Source organism: Selaginella moellendorffii, unplaced genomic scaffold (assembly GCF_000143415.4).
Source record: "Selaginella moellendorffii unplaced genomic scaffold, v1.0 SELMOscaffold_230, whole genome shotgun sequence".
Lineage (NCBI taxonomy): Eukaryota > Viridiplantae > Streptophyta > Lycopodiopsida > Selaginellales > Selaginellaceae > Selaginella > Selaginella moellendorffii.
In genome coordinates this window covers 18961-32947 of record NW_003314489.1, presented here as the reverse complement: position 1 = coordinate 32947, position 13987 = coordinate 18961, and the positions used below count along the sequence as shown (strand labels likewise).

The 13987-nt window shown below is 42.6% G+C and overlaps 4 protein-coding genes across 4 annotated transcripts; 3 read left to right on the top strand and 1 right to left on the bottom strand.

Annotated features, from left to right (window-relative positions):
- The first annotated feature begins 3600 nt into the window (after nt 1-3600).
- LOC112343845 (pentatricopeptide repeat-containing protein At1g11290, chloroplastic-like) lies at nt 3601-4971 on the top strand. The gene has a single exon (XM_024667875.1). The coding sequence runs from the start codon at nt 3601-3603 to the stop codon at nt 4969-4971; it is 1371 nt and encodes a 456-aa protein (XP_024523643.1).
- LOC112343844 (pentatricopeptide repeat-containing protein At2g41080-like) lies at nt 4968-6209 on the top strand. The gene is made up of 3 exons (XM_024667874.1): nt 4968-5174; nt 5316-5394; nt 6073-6209. Exons 1-3 carry the CDS (start codon nt 4968-4970, stop codon nt 6207-6209), a joined length of 423 nt encoding a protein of 140 aa, XP_024523642.1.
- A 1026-nt stretch (nt 6210-7235) lies between these two features.
- LOC9648453 (calcium/calmodulin-dependent protein kinase type 1G) lies at nt 7236-8491 on the bottom strand. The gene is made up of 2 exons (XM_002994289.2): nt 7577-8491; nt 7236-7382 (listed from the first exon to the last, which is right to left on the bottom strand). The coding sequence occupies exons 1-2, from the start codon at nt 8489-8491 to the stop codon at nt 7236-7238; spliced, it is 1062 nt and encodes a 353-aa protein (XP_002994335.2).
- Nucleotides 8492-8620: 129 nt separating this feature from the next.
- Nucleotides 8621-9565, top strand: LOC112343843 (pentatricopeptide repeat-containing protein DOT4, chloroplastic-like). The gene is made up of 2 exons (XM_024667873.1): nt 8621-8655; nt 8827-9565. Exons 1-2 carry the CDS (start codon nt 8621-8623, stop codon nt 9563-9565), a joined length of 774 nt encoding a protein of 257 aa, XP_024523641.1.
- Nucleotides 9566-13987: the final 4422 nt, after the last annotated feature.

The window sequence follows — 13987 nt, the reverse complement described above, 5'->3', positions numbered from 1 at the left end:
GATGCCAAGAGGAGGCGGGAGCTCCACTCCGACGCCATAGCCAGTGAAGTGGCGGGCGATCTCTTCGTGGGCAGCAGCCTGGTGGACATGTACTCCCTCATAGGCGAAGCACGAGAGGTATTTGACGCCATGCCCAGCCATGACATTGTCTCGTGGAATGCGCTCATGCTCGGTTACGCAGAGAACGACAATGGATTGGCGGCGCTCTCCCTCTTCTCGCCAATGCGCGACTCCAAACTCGAGAACTTTTGTTGCTGCGGCCAAGGCATGCTCTAGCATTGCCACGGCTTTCCAAGACGAGATCGCTGGAGATTGGAATGGCAATCCACTCGCAGGCGCTGGAGAGGAGGTGTGGATCCATTTTCGTGGAGAGCTGCCTTGTCGAAATGTGACACGAACCACACGAATATTCCCAGAATATTCCATGGCAGGTGGGATTTAAGGCTCTAACGCCTTAAGGATTAAGAGGTTGGCCTAAAGTTCACTCTTCTATTCGTTTCATTGGTAATAAGATAGCACATTCTTTTAGGGGTGGCAGGTGAGCAAGATATTGATCCTAATAAGGAGTATGGCGTTGATGATGTAAAAGAGACTTTTGATAATGTCGTTGTGCGGTAAGGACACTAGATTTCTAAGATTTAGAGTGACATAAAAGAAGTTAAAGATTCTATCAATTTTATTAAAGATTTTTTGCTTTGCATGGACCCATTGAATCACACTCATATCCGTGATTACCATTGGTATGTCAGGCATGCCAAAGATTAAACCAAGAATTAACCTTTTGACTATCACAAACATTTAGTAATGATTTATATTCCACAATACCAGGAATTGTGAGAAAGTTGTTGGTCTCACAATTCTTATGAGAATAAAGTGAAGATAGGTTTTTTTGTGACGATAAGTGCTTCTTCGTGGTGGAAGAACTACATCAAAACTAATTCAAAACTAACTTCTTAGATTGATTTGACAAAAGTTTTCCACACTTCATTTGTCAAAAAGTTTGAAGAGGTTGATCTTGTGAACTAGCTGTTAGAGATCCGGCAGGGGACTTTGTCTTTAGATGCGTATGCCTACAAGTTCCGTGATCTTTGCCTTAGTAGTCTTACGGGCACCTATAATGAGTTGCTAAAGGTGCAATGTTTCATCAAAGGATTGAGCTTAGTGGAGGTTAAGAAGGATTTTCTAGCAACATTGACTAATGCTATCACTAAAGCTTAGATCTTTTCACCCAAACTATCAGTCAACTTGGTCAATTATGGTCAACAGGATGGTCTACGGGGTGGTCAACGTGATGACCAACTCGCCAATGCTTCATATTTGGGAATGAAACAGCCGTTGTTCCATTGTGGCTCGAAGAATGAAGATGGCATTAAGGCTACGAAACTTCATTTACACTAGTGAGAAAAAGACAAGGCAGAGGGCAATTGTTTCCGTTGCCACAGGTCTGGATGTCAGAGAAAAGATTGTTTTGAAGGGGTCAATGAATGATAAGATGACTATAGTGGAAATTATATGTGTTTTTGGGGCTATATTACTTCCAATTAGGCATTCTCTCACATTCATGAGCCACAAATTTAATGCCACACAGTAGAATTAACCTACTCGCAACAAAGAGTTGTATATCATAATTGCTATTGTGAAGGAATGGCAACATTATTTATATGGATCGAACTTCCATGTAGATTCAGATCATCAGTCTCTCCAGATGTGGATCTTTGAGGTCGCCTTGCTCATTGGCAAGAGTTCCTGCAGAAAATATCTATTAAGATCCGGTACAAGCATGGAGGTGACAATAAGATGGCTAATGCATTATCTAGGATGATAAATTCTATCTCATTCATGAAGCTATCCAGCGATCTCTTAGATGAGCTTAAGGAGTTTGTTGACTTCGACTGCTTTATCACTAATATTCATGTGAAAGTTTTGTTGAACAAATTTGCGTCATTCAAAATACAAGATGGAATCCTAGTGTAAAAGGGACATATAATGGTTCCTCATGTTAACAAACTCATCAAAACGAATTTTGGTTGGGTGTCATGATATGCCAAATGCTGGGCATCTAGGGGTATTAAAAACGTATATGTTGGTGAAGAAGCATTTCTTTTGGCCAAATGTTAAGAAGTACATACATGGTTGTTTGACCTGCCAAGTGGTCAAAGTTAATCATCAAAAGCTCGTTAACCTCTATCATCTTTTATGTGTACCTGAGAATAAGTGGGATAACATCTCGATGGACTTTATCACTGGTTTGCCCAAAACCTTTTAAGGAAATGATGCTATTTGGGTTGTTGTGGATTATTTGACGAAGATAGCTCACTTCTTCCTGCTAAAGACGACGATAAAAACTTCTGAACTTGCTCAGTTGTTTGTAGACTGGTTATTCAATCTTTATGTTTTGCCGAGTCTGATCAGGATCCCAAGTTCACGTCCAAGTTTTGGCAAATGGTCTTTGAGAACTAAAGACTAAGCTAAGTATGAGTAGTGGTGAGCATCCACAATCAGATGGGTAGACAAAGCATATGAATCAGCTATTAGAAGATATGTTGAGGTCTTTTGTGGGAAACTTGATTCGATAGGGAGTATAGGAGAAATACTTGCCTTTACTTCAATTTGCTCACAATAGTGCTTATCAATCAATTATTGGCATGTCTTCTTTTATGGCGATGTATCGCTATGAGCCTAGGTCTTCGATGAGTTTGAATTTGGCTTTGGTTCGGGTACTTCATGCTTGTGATTTCTTGGATATGCAAAACAATCTTGAGTTGGCAAAATTAAACATAAAGCAAGCTCAAGAGCGAGGCAAATGATTAGTTGATGAACATTGTTGTCATCAAAAGTACAAAGTTGGTGACAAGGTATTCCTTAAGTTGTCAAATGCACAATAGTCTCTAAAAGGAGATGGCAGTGCTAAGTTGTCTCCACAATATTGTAGGCTTTGGACAATTTATAGCATGTGGGGGATCTTGCATACACTTTGGACTTGCCAACTAGCTCGAAGATTTATCCAACATTCTATGTGAGCAAGCTTAAAGTGTGTTTGCACTTTGGTGATGTAGTGGATCAATCCATCATCCAGGTCCCAGAGATTGATGTAGAGAAGGCTAGTCCAGCCAATATTCTTGCTCAAAGATTAGTGAAAACACGCTAGAAGACAACTAAGGAGTTGTTAGTTCAATGGAATGGCTATTCCATGGACAAAACTACATGAGAAACTGAGGATGATATGAAGAGAGTGTTTTCGAGTTTTGGTTATGACTTGGATGACATTCCTGAGGAATGGGAGAATTGAGTTCTATAGCTATATTGTTATATGCTTTGAGCCATTTGTTCTATTCTTATTCTTTTGTTTCCATGACCATATTGTCATGTGAGAAAGCTGTATTTCTTTCTTTCTTTCGTGACCATTTGTCGCGACGTTGGTGTTGCTGTTTGCACATCTTTTCTCCATGGCCATATTGCCTATGTGAGGCTCATTTAGCTTCTCGAAGTTGCCATATATGGTTGGGTCATGAGGGAAGGGAGAATGACACAAACCACAAAAATATTCTAAAAATATTCCATGGCCTGTGGGATTTAAAGCCGTGAGCTCTTGAGACCGTCATGGCTGTTCATCACGAAGCTCGCAAGAGTGGATTTGAGTCGGATGCTTTCATGGCTTACGGACTTGTGGATTTGTATATGAAGTGTGGGAGTATGGAGGATGCAAGGAGGATCTTCAAGCGCTTTGCCAGCCACGACATTGTCTCGTGGACAGCGTTGATACTCGGCTATGGTGACAATGGCGAGAACAAGGTGGCGGTGGAGCTCTTCTTGTGCATGGTTCACCAGGGATACCATGCAAACGCTTGGACTTTCGTGGCAGTGATCAAGGCTTGCAGCAGCCTTGCCGAGGAGGAGCAAGGCGGAAGTGTGATAAAGTTTCGCACTCTCACCACTGGAATGGTGATCCATCGCCTCGCAGCTGTGAACAGTGGCTGCGATTCCAGGGACGTTTTCGTGGGGAACACTTTGATCGACATGTATGCGAAGTGTGGAACTATGGTGGATTCCCGGCGAGTTTTTGATGCAATGCTTACACGGGACGTGGTCTCGTACAACACGATCATGCTGGGCTATGCCGAGAATGATGGCGAGGCTATGGCGCTCGAGCTACTCGCGGCCACGCACAGGGAAGAACCACGCGTTGTGGCAAATAGCTTGAGCTACCTTGCTGCTGTGAAGGCTTGCAATCACTTGGCATCGCGAGAAGAAGCCAGGGACTTTGATGGAAGAGCTGTGAAGATCGAAAGCCTGGAGAAAGGCATGGCTGTTCATGCTCGAGCTACGGAAGCCGGGTGTGATCGAGATCTTTTAGTGGCCAGCAGCCTGATCGATATGTACTCGCGAGCTGGAAGCATGGAGGATTCGCACAGGGCCTTCGATCAAATGGAGAGCCACGATGTAGTGTCATGGACGGGGCTCGTCTCCGGCTACGCCGAGAATGGCAATGGCGAGAGCTCCCTGGTGGTGTTCTTCGCGATGGTGGACGAGGGAGTGGAGCCCGACCAGTGGACGCTCGTGGCAGCACTCAAGGCGTGCGGATCCATCGCCTCGAGCAAAGCTGGGCGACGTCTCCATGGCGAGATTTGCCGGCATGCACTGGAGGGTGATACCATCGTGGTCACCGGTTTGATCGACTTCTATGGGAAGTGTGCTACCATGGCCGACGCTCAGCGTGTCTTTGATGGTTCCATGGTTGCCGCGCGGGACGTGGTTGCATGGACGGCTCTAGTGTCCGGCTATGGCCGCCAAGATGACGTGAAGTTCGTGTTTGTGACGTTCCAGGCGATGGTGGACACTGGCATGAGGCCGGGAGGTGTGACCCTGCTGTGTGTGCTAGCCGCATGTAGCCATGCCGGGCTTGTGGAGCGAGGGAAACGATTGTTTGGACCGAAAGAGAGAAGTATGGGATTGAGCACTACCACTGCATGATTGATAGGGGGCGAGCAAACCATCTGGAGGAGGCGCTGGAGATTGTGAGATCGATGCCTTTCCAAGCGGGTGTCGTGACCTGGATGACGATCTTGAGCGCTTGTAGGAAGTGGAAGAACACGAGAGTTGGAAGTGAAGCATTTGATGCGTTGGTTGGAATGGATGTGAGGGTGAAATCGTCAGCGTACTTGTTGATGGCTCATGTTTATGAGAGCTAAGATCATATCTATTGGCGGGAGCTCTTTGAATTTACGCCGTTGGATTTAGGGTTCTTGCTAGATTGCTGATATTCTCTCCAACTCTATCTATGCTCCATCGTTTAAGATCTCCTCTTGACTTGACAGGTCTCCCAGTCGGATTCAAGGAGACTGAAGACTGGAAACGATACACGAAGCTTAAGATCGGTCTCTGGAAAGAAGCCTGGTATTGTTTAGATTATCCTTCCTAGGATGTCATGTTACAGATTGTTTTCTCAAAGGAAAACCCCGAAGCCTACACAGTCTAGCCCGAGCTATAGAACTTCCAAAAATCTTGGAAGTAAAGATGCTCGATCGAGAGAGACCTTTGCCGGAGTGTTTGCAGACTCCACTTTCTAAAGGTATTATGTGCTTTTTCTCGTCTTGTCACTACTCACTTTCTTGCGCAGGCTTTCTGCCAAATACAAAAGAGTCCCTTTTGCCACCGCTCCGAGTCATGAGAGTTTCCCCATGCTATGCTTTAAGTTCATATTGCATTAGTCTAGGCCTTGGATGATCTGGATCGCGTGTGCTTCGTGCCACTTGCAGCCGAACTCTTGCAGCCGATTGTTGATTTCCAAAGTCCAATCCAGATCTTGTGCTTATTAATCAGGGCTTTTTATTTACCAGTAAAAAACCAAAAAACTGGCTGGGCATAATTTCATTGAGCACGAAAATAAGTTTCTTATGTCCTTGGTGTGAAATGCTTCTTAAGACTTAAGCTGCATTTACATTTCTGACCATTTTGAGCTGGAAGGCATGCATGCTTCTATATGTCAGGCAAAGCGATAAAAGGATGCTCAAGCATTTGCAGGTATTTTGTGATTAATGTCTGTTTTCATCTCCTAGTTTCACCCTTCCACAGGTGCCAATGTGGAGCGAGCTCGAACAGAAAAAAGCTTCCAAGCAGACATAAATCGATTTTCTGCATTGACTGATCACCTTTCTTCCTTAGGAACAATGACACCTGAAACAGAAAAACTCATTTTCGAGCAGAAATAATCAGTGATGTGAATAGTAGTTCATCCTGGAGTGTTTGTAACATCTCTGAGAGAAATTTGTTTGACAGTCTAGCAGTTCTCCAAGAGAAGGTTTATAGCCAAGCTTCCCCGCATTGTAGCTGAATCTCAGCCTAGATCTTGGCAGGAGGGCCGCCATGTTTTCCCACACGGTTTTCGATGTGACAGTTATTGTCACATGACAATAACTGGAACAAAACATTGTGTGTCCGTTTCGGGGCATTGCAACAGACTCCAATTCCTTGGTCTCATGTTAGGAGATTCTAGTCGGTGACACCATGACCATGCTTTCTCACTCGGTTTCTCCTTCTCTCACTCGTTTCCCAGGGTGACAAATAAAGGTCTTTTTTACACCCTTATTTCTGGTTGCTACTGTTGCAAATTCTGATGGTGGCTGTTTCTAATTATTAAACAGTGTTTCTTACACAAATCACATTTCTTTTTCATTCTCCATGGCTTACGCTAATGATCCTTCATTCTAATTGTGATGGAACTACTGATTAATTGATGAGGGTGCAGTTGAGCTCGATATCTCCATATTTTGACCTTGTTGTTAACAAGAGGTTTTGAGTAAACTATAGAATAAACTTATATAAAAAAAATTTTGGATGGGTCAGTATCATAAATTATATTACAATTTTTGGTTTTAGATGGTAATGGATATACCTAGAAAATGCTTGGATATTCTAGGATATTCTATCATCTAACGGTTGTTACTCATATAGATTAATTTTGTATTTATAATTTATAAACATGTCTATAATTTTTAAACTTTCTTAAACTCTTTCTAGTATATTATTTTTTATTCTATCATCTAATGGTTGATATGCAATAAGATTAATCTTATATTTATAAATTACAAACATGCTTATAATTATAAACTTTATTTGATTATTAAAAAAACCAAGCGATGCAACATGTAGCAATTTATTACAAGATTACATCAAAGCTTTCAAGTTGGACCTCTCTCCTTGGAACTGACAAGAAATGCAACACACAAAACTGCAGTTCAGAGCAGCAAGCTGGTGGTGCTCCAAAATCCTTGCAGACTTTGCTGGATTGAAGCGTCTGGAGCAGCCCATGCTTCATCTCCTATTGCCAAGATGAAACAAAAGAGCTCTCTCCTTTTCAATGGAAGTGGGGGACCGGCCTGATCCTGCAGAGCAGTTGATATCCCGCTGAGGGTGGACCATCATCAAGGCTTTTTGTGCGGCTCCTCCTCAGAAAAAGAATCTGTAAGAGCAATCTTTTATATTTTTTTTAATTCACACATTAGCAGATTTACATGGTCCTTATGTAAGAGCAACATTATTTTTATAAATATTTCTTTATCCACTCATGTTCGAGGACCTTTTCCAAAGTAAACCTCCTTCCGGGATCCAATTCCGTCATGCCTTGGATAAGCTGCCTTGCAGAAAGGGATGGAATGCTATCCCAATCCATAGAATTGTGATGGAGGTTCCTTAAACTTCGATCTCGCTTGCGTGCATTCTTAAATACCACCTCCACATCCATATTTGGGAACGGACAAATTGCCGTGAGACAAGTGTAAAGCAGCATCCCTAAGCCCCACACATCGCTGGCGGTGATATAGCACCCATCGAGCATCGCTTCGGGGGACATATAATCCCACGTCCCAGCCCCACACTCGTTCCACGGATCCTCCATCCAGCAAGCCATCCCAAAGTCGGACACCTTTGGGACATAGAACATCCCAGGCCGCGGGTACTTCAGCAAAACATTCGCGGGCTTCAGGTCGCAGTGGATGATCTCATTGTCATGAACCCTCTTTAGCGTCTTGGCGAGAGCTATGACGATCTTTGCAGATTCTTCCTCATCAAGCTGCCCCTTGTACTTGATCCGGTCGTGAAGGCTGCAATTGCACAGCTCAAGAACAAGGTGGTACACCTCCCCGTACTGATTGGGCTCTTCTCGTATGAGCTGCTCGAAGTGGACGAGCCCCTGCTCATCGAGACCCTTGAGTGACACCTCTAGCATAGCCATCAGCCGAGCTTCAAACAGCCCATCGGGCCCATGGACCGTCTTGATCGCAAAAACCTTCCCATCACTCCTTCGGAATGCCTTGTACACCGTCGATTGCCCTCCACCCCCAATCGATTTCTCTAGTTTATATTTCTCTACCAGCGCTGGGTGTTCCTCACAGAGTTTCTCATCCAGGACCGTGTGGTAATCCATCCCTTGCCTAAGTTTTTTGTGCATATAATTGTCTAAACTATGCTCGCGCTCGCGCTCGCGCTTAACCATCTCGAATGAGCACTAGGGCTTGTTTGTAAAGGCAGAATCTTAGTTTAAGCATCTTTTATTTTAAAGGTATCATGTTTAAGTGAACATTTCCTGGAATGCCAAGTGTGGAAGCATGAGAAACTCTCGGCGATGGGATTGAGAACCACGACGTTGTCTCCTGGACGGTATTGGTTCTGGGATACGCTCAAAACCGGCAGGAAGATTTGGCTCTCGAGCTCTTCTCCCAGATGGAAGCTGCTATGATCAATCCAGATTGCTCGAGTTTTCTCGCAGCTATCAAAACTTGCTCTAGTCTGGCTGCGCGAGAGGAGATTGATGCGTCGTTGGCTGTGAAGATTAAGAGCTTGGAACGAGCTTTGGCGATTCACTCTCACGCATCAAGCTCTCGCGGCTTCAAGTTGGAGGCGAGGAGACATACACTTGGCAAACGCGATGGTGGACTTGTATGGCAACTGTGAAAGTCTAGAAGATGCTCGCAGGGTGTTTGATTCGATGGAGCAGCACGACATCGTTTCCTGGACATCGATCATCACAGGCTATGCTCACGAGAGCCGAGATGGAGACGAAGCTTTCCTTCTCTTCTCTTCCATGCAAGAACAACGATTTAAACCCGATCGTTTAGCTTGTCTCGCCGCTATCAAGGCTTGTAGCGTAATCACAGAGAAGAAAATGGGATTTAGACGTAGAATCTCTCGAGAAAGCAATGAAAATCCACTCGTGGATCTCGCAGCTTGGCCTGGAGAGAGATCCGGCAGTCTGGTTGATATGTATGCCAAGTGTGGAAGCTTGATCATGGACGCTCGCAGGGTATTTGATAAAATCTTAGATCGCGACATAGTTTTGTGGAACTCTTTCCTGTTTGGATGTGTTTACATTGGCGAGGACGAGCTTGCGTTGGAATGCTATGCAGCCCTGGAAGTTGCTCTAAACTCTCAAACCTTTCTTGCGTTGTTGCCAGTTTGCAGGAACCTGGGAGATTTGAAGCTCGGGAAGCTCTTCCACGCACAGATTCTCCGGCAGGGACTGGAAGGGAGTTCTGTGGGGATTTCCCTGCTTGTGTTGCGGACCACATAGAAATCGCTTCCTGCTTCCTGATGTTGTCAATCTTTCCATCACTTTCTTTTCTCCAGGTCCGAATCACAGCGAAAAGTGGAGCTACCTCTCTGATACAATGGCAGCAATCGGTGGTGGCTCTGCGAAACCTTTGTGGCAAACATCCAATGTGAGAGCTTGGCGAGAGCTTGTTGACAACACCAAGCTTGCTCTCGAGCTCGGTGACTGTGTAAACTCGCTGGTAGCCGCAAAACCAAGGCTCTCAAGACTCCAACAGGGATCACCCCTTCAAAGATTGTTTGGCGCGAATCCTCAAATATACATCAAAGTTTTTTCTCAAGTGCATCTTTTCCTACTCGCATGCTCCGAAATGCTTGGAACGCAGCGATGGCGTCTCCTCGAGCGCCATGTCCTGCAATCAAAGTATTCCATGCCACAGTGTTGGGAGACGCAATGGAGCTCTCAAACACAAGCTCGGCGACCTCGACGCTCCCGCATTTACAGTAGAAGTCGCTGTGGGGCATGTTCTGGAAGAGATCGCAACGAGAGACAAGATCGCTTGAATGACTTTGCTAGCAGTGTATGCAGTTGGAAACTTGGCAGAGCGAATGCACTACATATCACCTAGTCTGCAGTGAAGGAAAAAGAGAAAGATCTCATACTTATGTGCAAGATCCAGCAATTCCAACTTGTCCACAAATCATACAGTTGCATCCTATCACAACATTATGTCCAATCTACATGCAAAGAAGCCAAGAGTAAGCAGTGCTTAAGAAAAGAAAATGTTTCTCAAACGTGAACCAAGTTGTCAAGCTTCACCTTATCCCAGATGACTGTATCACACCAGCTGATGATTAGTCTAGGGTAAATGAGACTTCAGAAGAAGAACGAGCCACTTTTGCTACCTCTCAGGGTCGAGGATGAATTGGCACTCACTGCTTCCAATCTTTATCAGCAATTCCTAAGAAAAAAACATTGTTTGTCGTTGCATTGCTTTTACTATTTATAATAAATCAGTGCTTGGAAAGTTTGGTATTTTTCCCACTTTTCCTAAACAAGATATTGTTTCAGAATGTTTATAAATTCTAAATATGTTATAGTTCGTTAGATTGACGGTTTGCTCAAAAGTAATTTGTATGTTCAATTACATTCTTTTCTATTTTTAATTTCTTTTTCTTTCCATTCATTGTTACGATCAAAACTCTTGATCATAGTTTCACATCTACGTGTACAAAAAAAGCTGGACGCCACTTGCGAGCAAATGCTTGGTCATCGACTTGAGGCAGGAGACCAAGCAGCTCAAGGCACAGTTGAGTTAGTTCCTTTCATTTCTTTAGATGTACAGTATTTCTAGAGGATGCTCAGAGCGTCTTCGTGGAGATAGAGCTAGAGTTGCAGCCGAACAAGGTTGCATCATATCTAGAGTTGCGGGTTTCAACTAATGCTCTGGCTAAATGCTATTCCAGGACGAGCTATATGGTAATTCCGGTTGAGTTGGACCGTTTGCCTTGAAGACCTCATTTCAGTTGAATTCGTTAGGGTTTGGTTGCGGGTTTATCATTTGGGAATGGCGGGATCATGAATATTTGGAAGCGCGAGATTTCTCTCTGGATCCAGGAATTTTGAGAGTCAGGCCGAAATGGAGAAGATTTGGTGTCTCGGCTGCATTTTCTTGCGCCGGCGTCTCATTCCACGCGACGTTGCATCGCAGCGATGCGCTGTTGACGACTGATGTGCATTGGTACACACAGACTCTGGATCACTACGCGACTCAAGTGAGAAGTTTTCTTTCTTTTTCCTTTGAGAGATTGGATTTTTACATGCTCGATCTTTGCAGGACGATGGAACTTTTGCTCACCGTTACTATGAGTTTACTGACTACTTCGATGCTCAAGATGTGTGGTGAGGGACCGTGTGTAGGGATCCAAAACGATTACAGTGCGGTAAGAAAAGCATTTTTTCTCGACATGCTTTATTTCGTTAAAGTGGAACTTATTCAGTAAAGTGGGACATTAATTAGCATGTGTCCACATGCCATTTCCTAGTACTTAATTAATATTTATTAATATTTCTATCAGTTTTTTAATTTATTTTTTATATTTCACAATATTATAACACAAAATCATATGAAAAGTTTTTAATTTATAAATTATAAAGCTAAAACTTCAATTTTTTATTGTTGTTATAAAAATGGCATGTGGCCACACACCATAAGTGGGATAATGAAAAGTTCCACTTTAACGAAATAAAGCATCGACTGAATTGGATCGTTTTTCTTACCTGCGGTGTCAAGGTGCTAGTGAAAAGATTAGGAGCTGCGATTGTTTCTCTGGAACACCAATACTATGAACAAAGCTTGCCATTCAAATCTCATGCGACAGAGAACTTGATTTTCCAAGCAGGCTCTTTTCGATCTCGCAGCATTTCGTGAATATTACCAGGTGAGCAGCTATTTTATAGTTTCACGGCTTGAATAGATAAAAGAGTCGGCTATAAAAAGGAGGGACATAAATGCGAGATTCAATATTTATGATCAAAAGCACTTGAAAGAAAACTTGGCTACAGGAGATCTTTCGAGTAAGTCTAATGTTGAGATTGTGTTTTTGTTGATAGCCTGCATGTAGGTGATAGGTACCAAGTGTGCACCGAATTGGCATACTTTCAAGCGGCGCCTGCCAACAATAGCATTCGCTCTGATCTCATCAATGTCAAGTACATAAGCACAAGCGGTATCATCTTATCCCATGTCCTGATGCTTGTGCAGGGCGGGTACCATTTGGATTTACGCTCCAACGTCTTCGAGAACGGCACATTCCCAGAAGTCGATAGCACAAACCTTTACTACAGGGGAAACAAGATCCCTGATGTTGTCCATCATTCGAGATAAGATTTTGTTTATAAACGGTTCCCAAGATCCTTGGTGTCATGTCTCCAAGCAAACTTCTTCGCTTAATGGTAAGAGAGCCATCATAAGCTATGTCGTCTCAAATCAGCTTTGATGCAATTGCAGAGCCCGCATATGTCAAAACTGAGCTCATGGAGGTGATGTGTGAGGCTGTCTGCAGAGTATCGGAGTAAACCCATGGATTTCGTTTAATCAAGACGATGGCTGAGGGGCACTCTTCCTGGTGGCTCTGAGGATGGCAACTTTCGAAGTGGTGAACAAAAGTTTTTGGGTGAGGACATGATGGAGAGTATGGTAAGTTGAGGAGGAAAGACTAAGAAATCATGCAAAATATTGGAAGGAAGAAGAGGAGAGAGGGAAGAGGACAAAGCACCTCTCTCTATGTGATTTTTAGGACTGTGGAGTCCCAAAGGACTTTAAACATGATCACAGGGATGGAGCTCAGCATGGATGGCTTGAACTCAATGGACTTGGACACTCACTATCACTAGCTAAGTTTTGTGGAGCATTATTGTAGCATTCCCATACCTTTTTAGCATTTAATTTTTACCATTGATTTTTGGTTTGCTTAAGCAAATCTGTATGGATATTCTACCATCTAATAGTTGTTATTCATTATTTATAATTTATAAATCTTCTTAAGCACTTTCTAGTATATTTGTTTTTATTTTACCATCTAATGGTTGATATGCAATAAAATTCATCTTGTGTGTTTATAAATTATAAACATGTTGATAATTATAAATTTTTATTTGATCAATTGGATTAATAAGTAAGAATAACATTACTATTAAGCAAACCAAACATTGCTATTATGCAACGTGTAACAGATTTTTACTATTTTATATAAAAACACAATAAAATATCCCTCAAACCATTTTAAAAAATTATTAGAGGCATTAAATTTGTGAGGTTCAAGACAATGCCATATACTAATATTAGAGTAGTGGGATTTTGATAACTATTAGATTAGTTTCAATATTCATTTCTATATATAAACTAGGGTTTTTGGGTTAATATATTTTTGTATTCCATTTTTATATTTTATGCACTCACATTGGTGGAGGTGATGTGTAGTTTTGATTGTCCCTGAGAAGTGTTTAATTTAGAATTTTGGTTTAGATCTAACTTTTATATAATTTAAATCTTCCTTTCTTTATAGCTTTTCCAATTTCTTCTTTGTTGTTTTTCCTTTGTGTTCATTTTTATGCCAGAGCCTTATTCTTTAACTTTAGAGCAGCAGTTAGTGCAATTACTCAATGCTATGTGGTTATAATTGAATAATCAAACTCAATTGATAGCAACATTCATAGCATGTGATACAACTCCTCATGCTCGTGGTAATCCTTGTGTTCGGCCAAAGTTCTTATGTGAGAGTCCTAGAAATATGTACCATTAGTTTCATCAATTTATAGCACATATTATTCTTGGGATAATGCTTAACAATTATGTAAGTTTCTCACGTGTTTTCAAGGGACAGTGTTATAGTGGTATAGTGGTTTGAGTGTAGCGACTCGTGAGGATTGAAGCATTCTCCT

Bases quoted from the DNA above. Each gene is read 5' to 3' on its own strand.
- LOC112343845 (XM_024667875.1), top strand. From the start codon at position 3,601: ATGGCTGTTCATCACGAAGCTCGCAAGAGTGGATTTGAGTCGGATGCT.
- LOC112343844 (XM_024667874.1), top strand. From the start codon at position 4,968: ATGATTGATAGGGGGCGAGCAAACCATCTGGAGGAGGCGCTGGAGATT. The intron at 5,175-5,315 runs GTTTATGAGAGC...TTGACTTGACAG, and splicing joins CGTACTTGTTGATGGCTCAT to GTCTCCCAGTCGGATTCAAG. The intron at 5,395-6,072 runs GTATTGTTTAGA...ACCCTTCCACAG, and splicing joins GGTCTCTGGAAAGAAGCCTG to GTGCCAATGTGGAGCGAGCT.
- LOC9648453 (XM_002994289.2), bottom strand. From the start codon at position 8,491: ATGGTTAAGCGCGAGCGCGAGCGCGAGCATAGTTTAGACAATTATATG. The intron at 7,383-7,576 runs GTCCTCGAACAT...ACTGCTCTGCAG, and splicing joins GGAGGTTTACTTTGGAAAAG to GATCAGGCCGGTCCCCCACT.
- LOC112343843 (XM_024667873.1), top strand. From the start codon at position 8,621: ATGGGATTGAGAACCACGACGTTGTCTCCTGGACG. The intron at 8,656-8,826 runs GTATTGGTTCTG...TTGGCTGTGAAG, and splicing joins ACGACGTTGTCTCCTGGACG to ATTAAGAGCTTGGAACGAGC.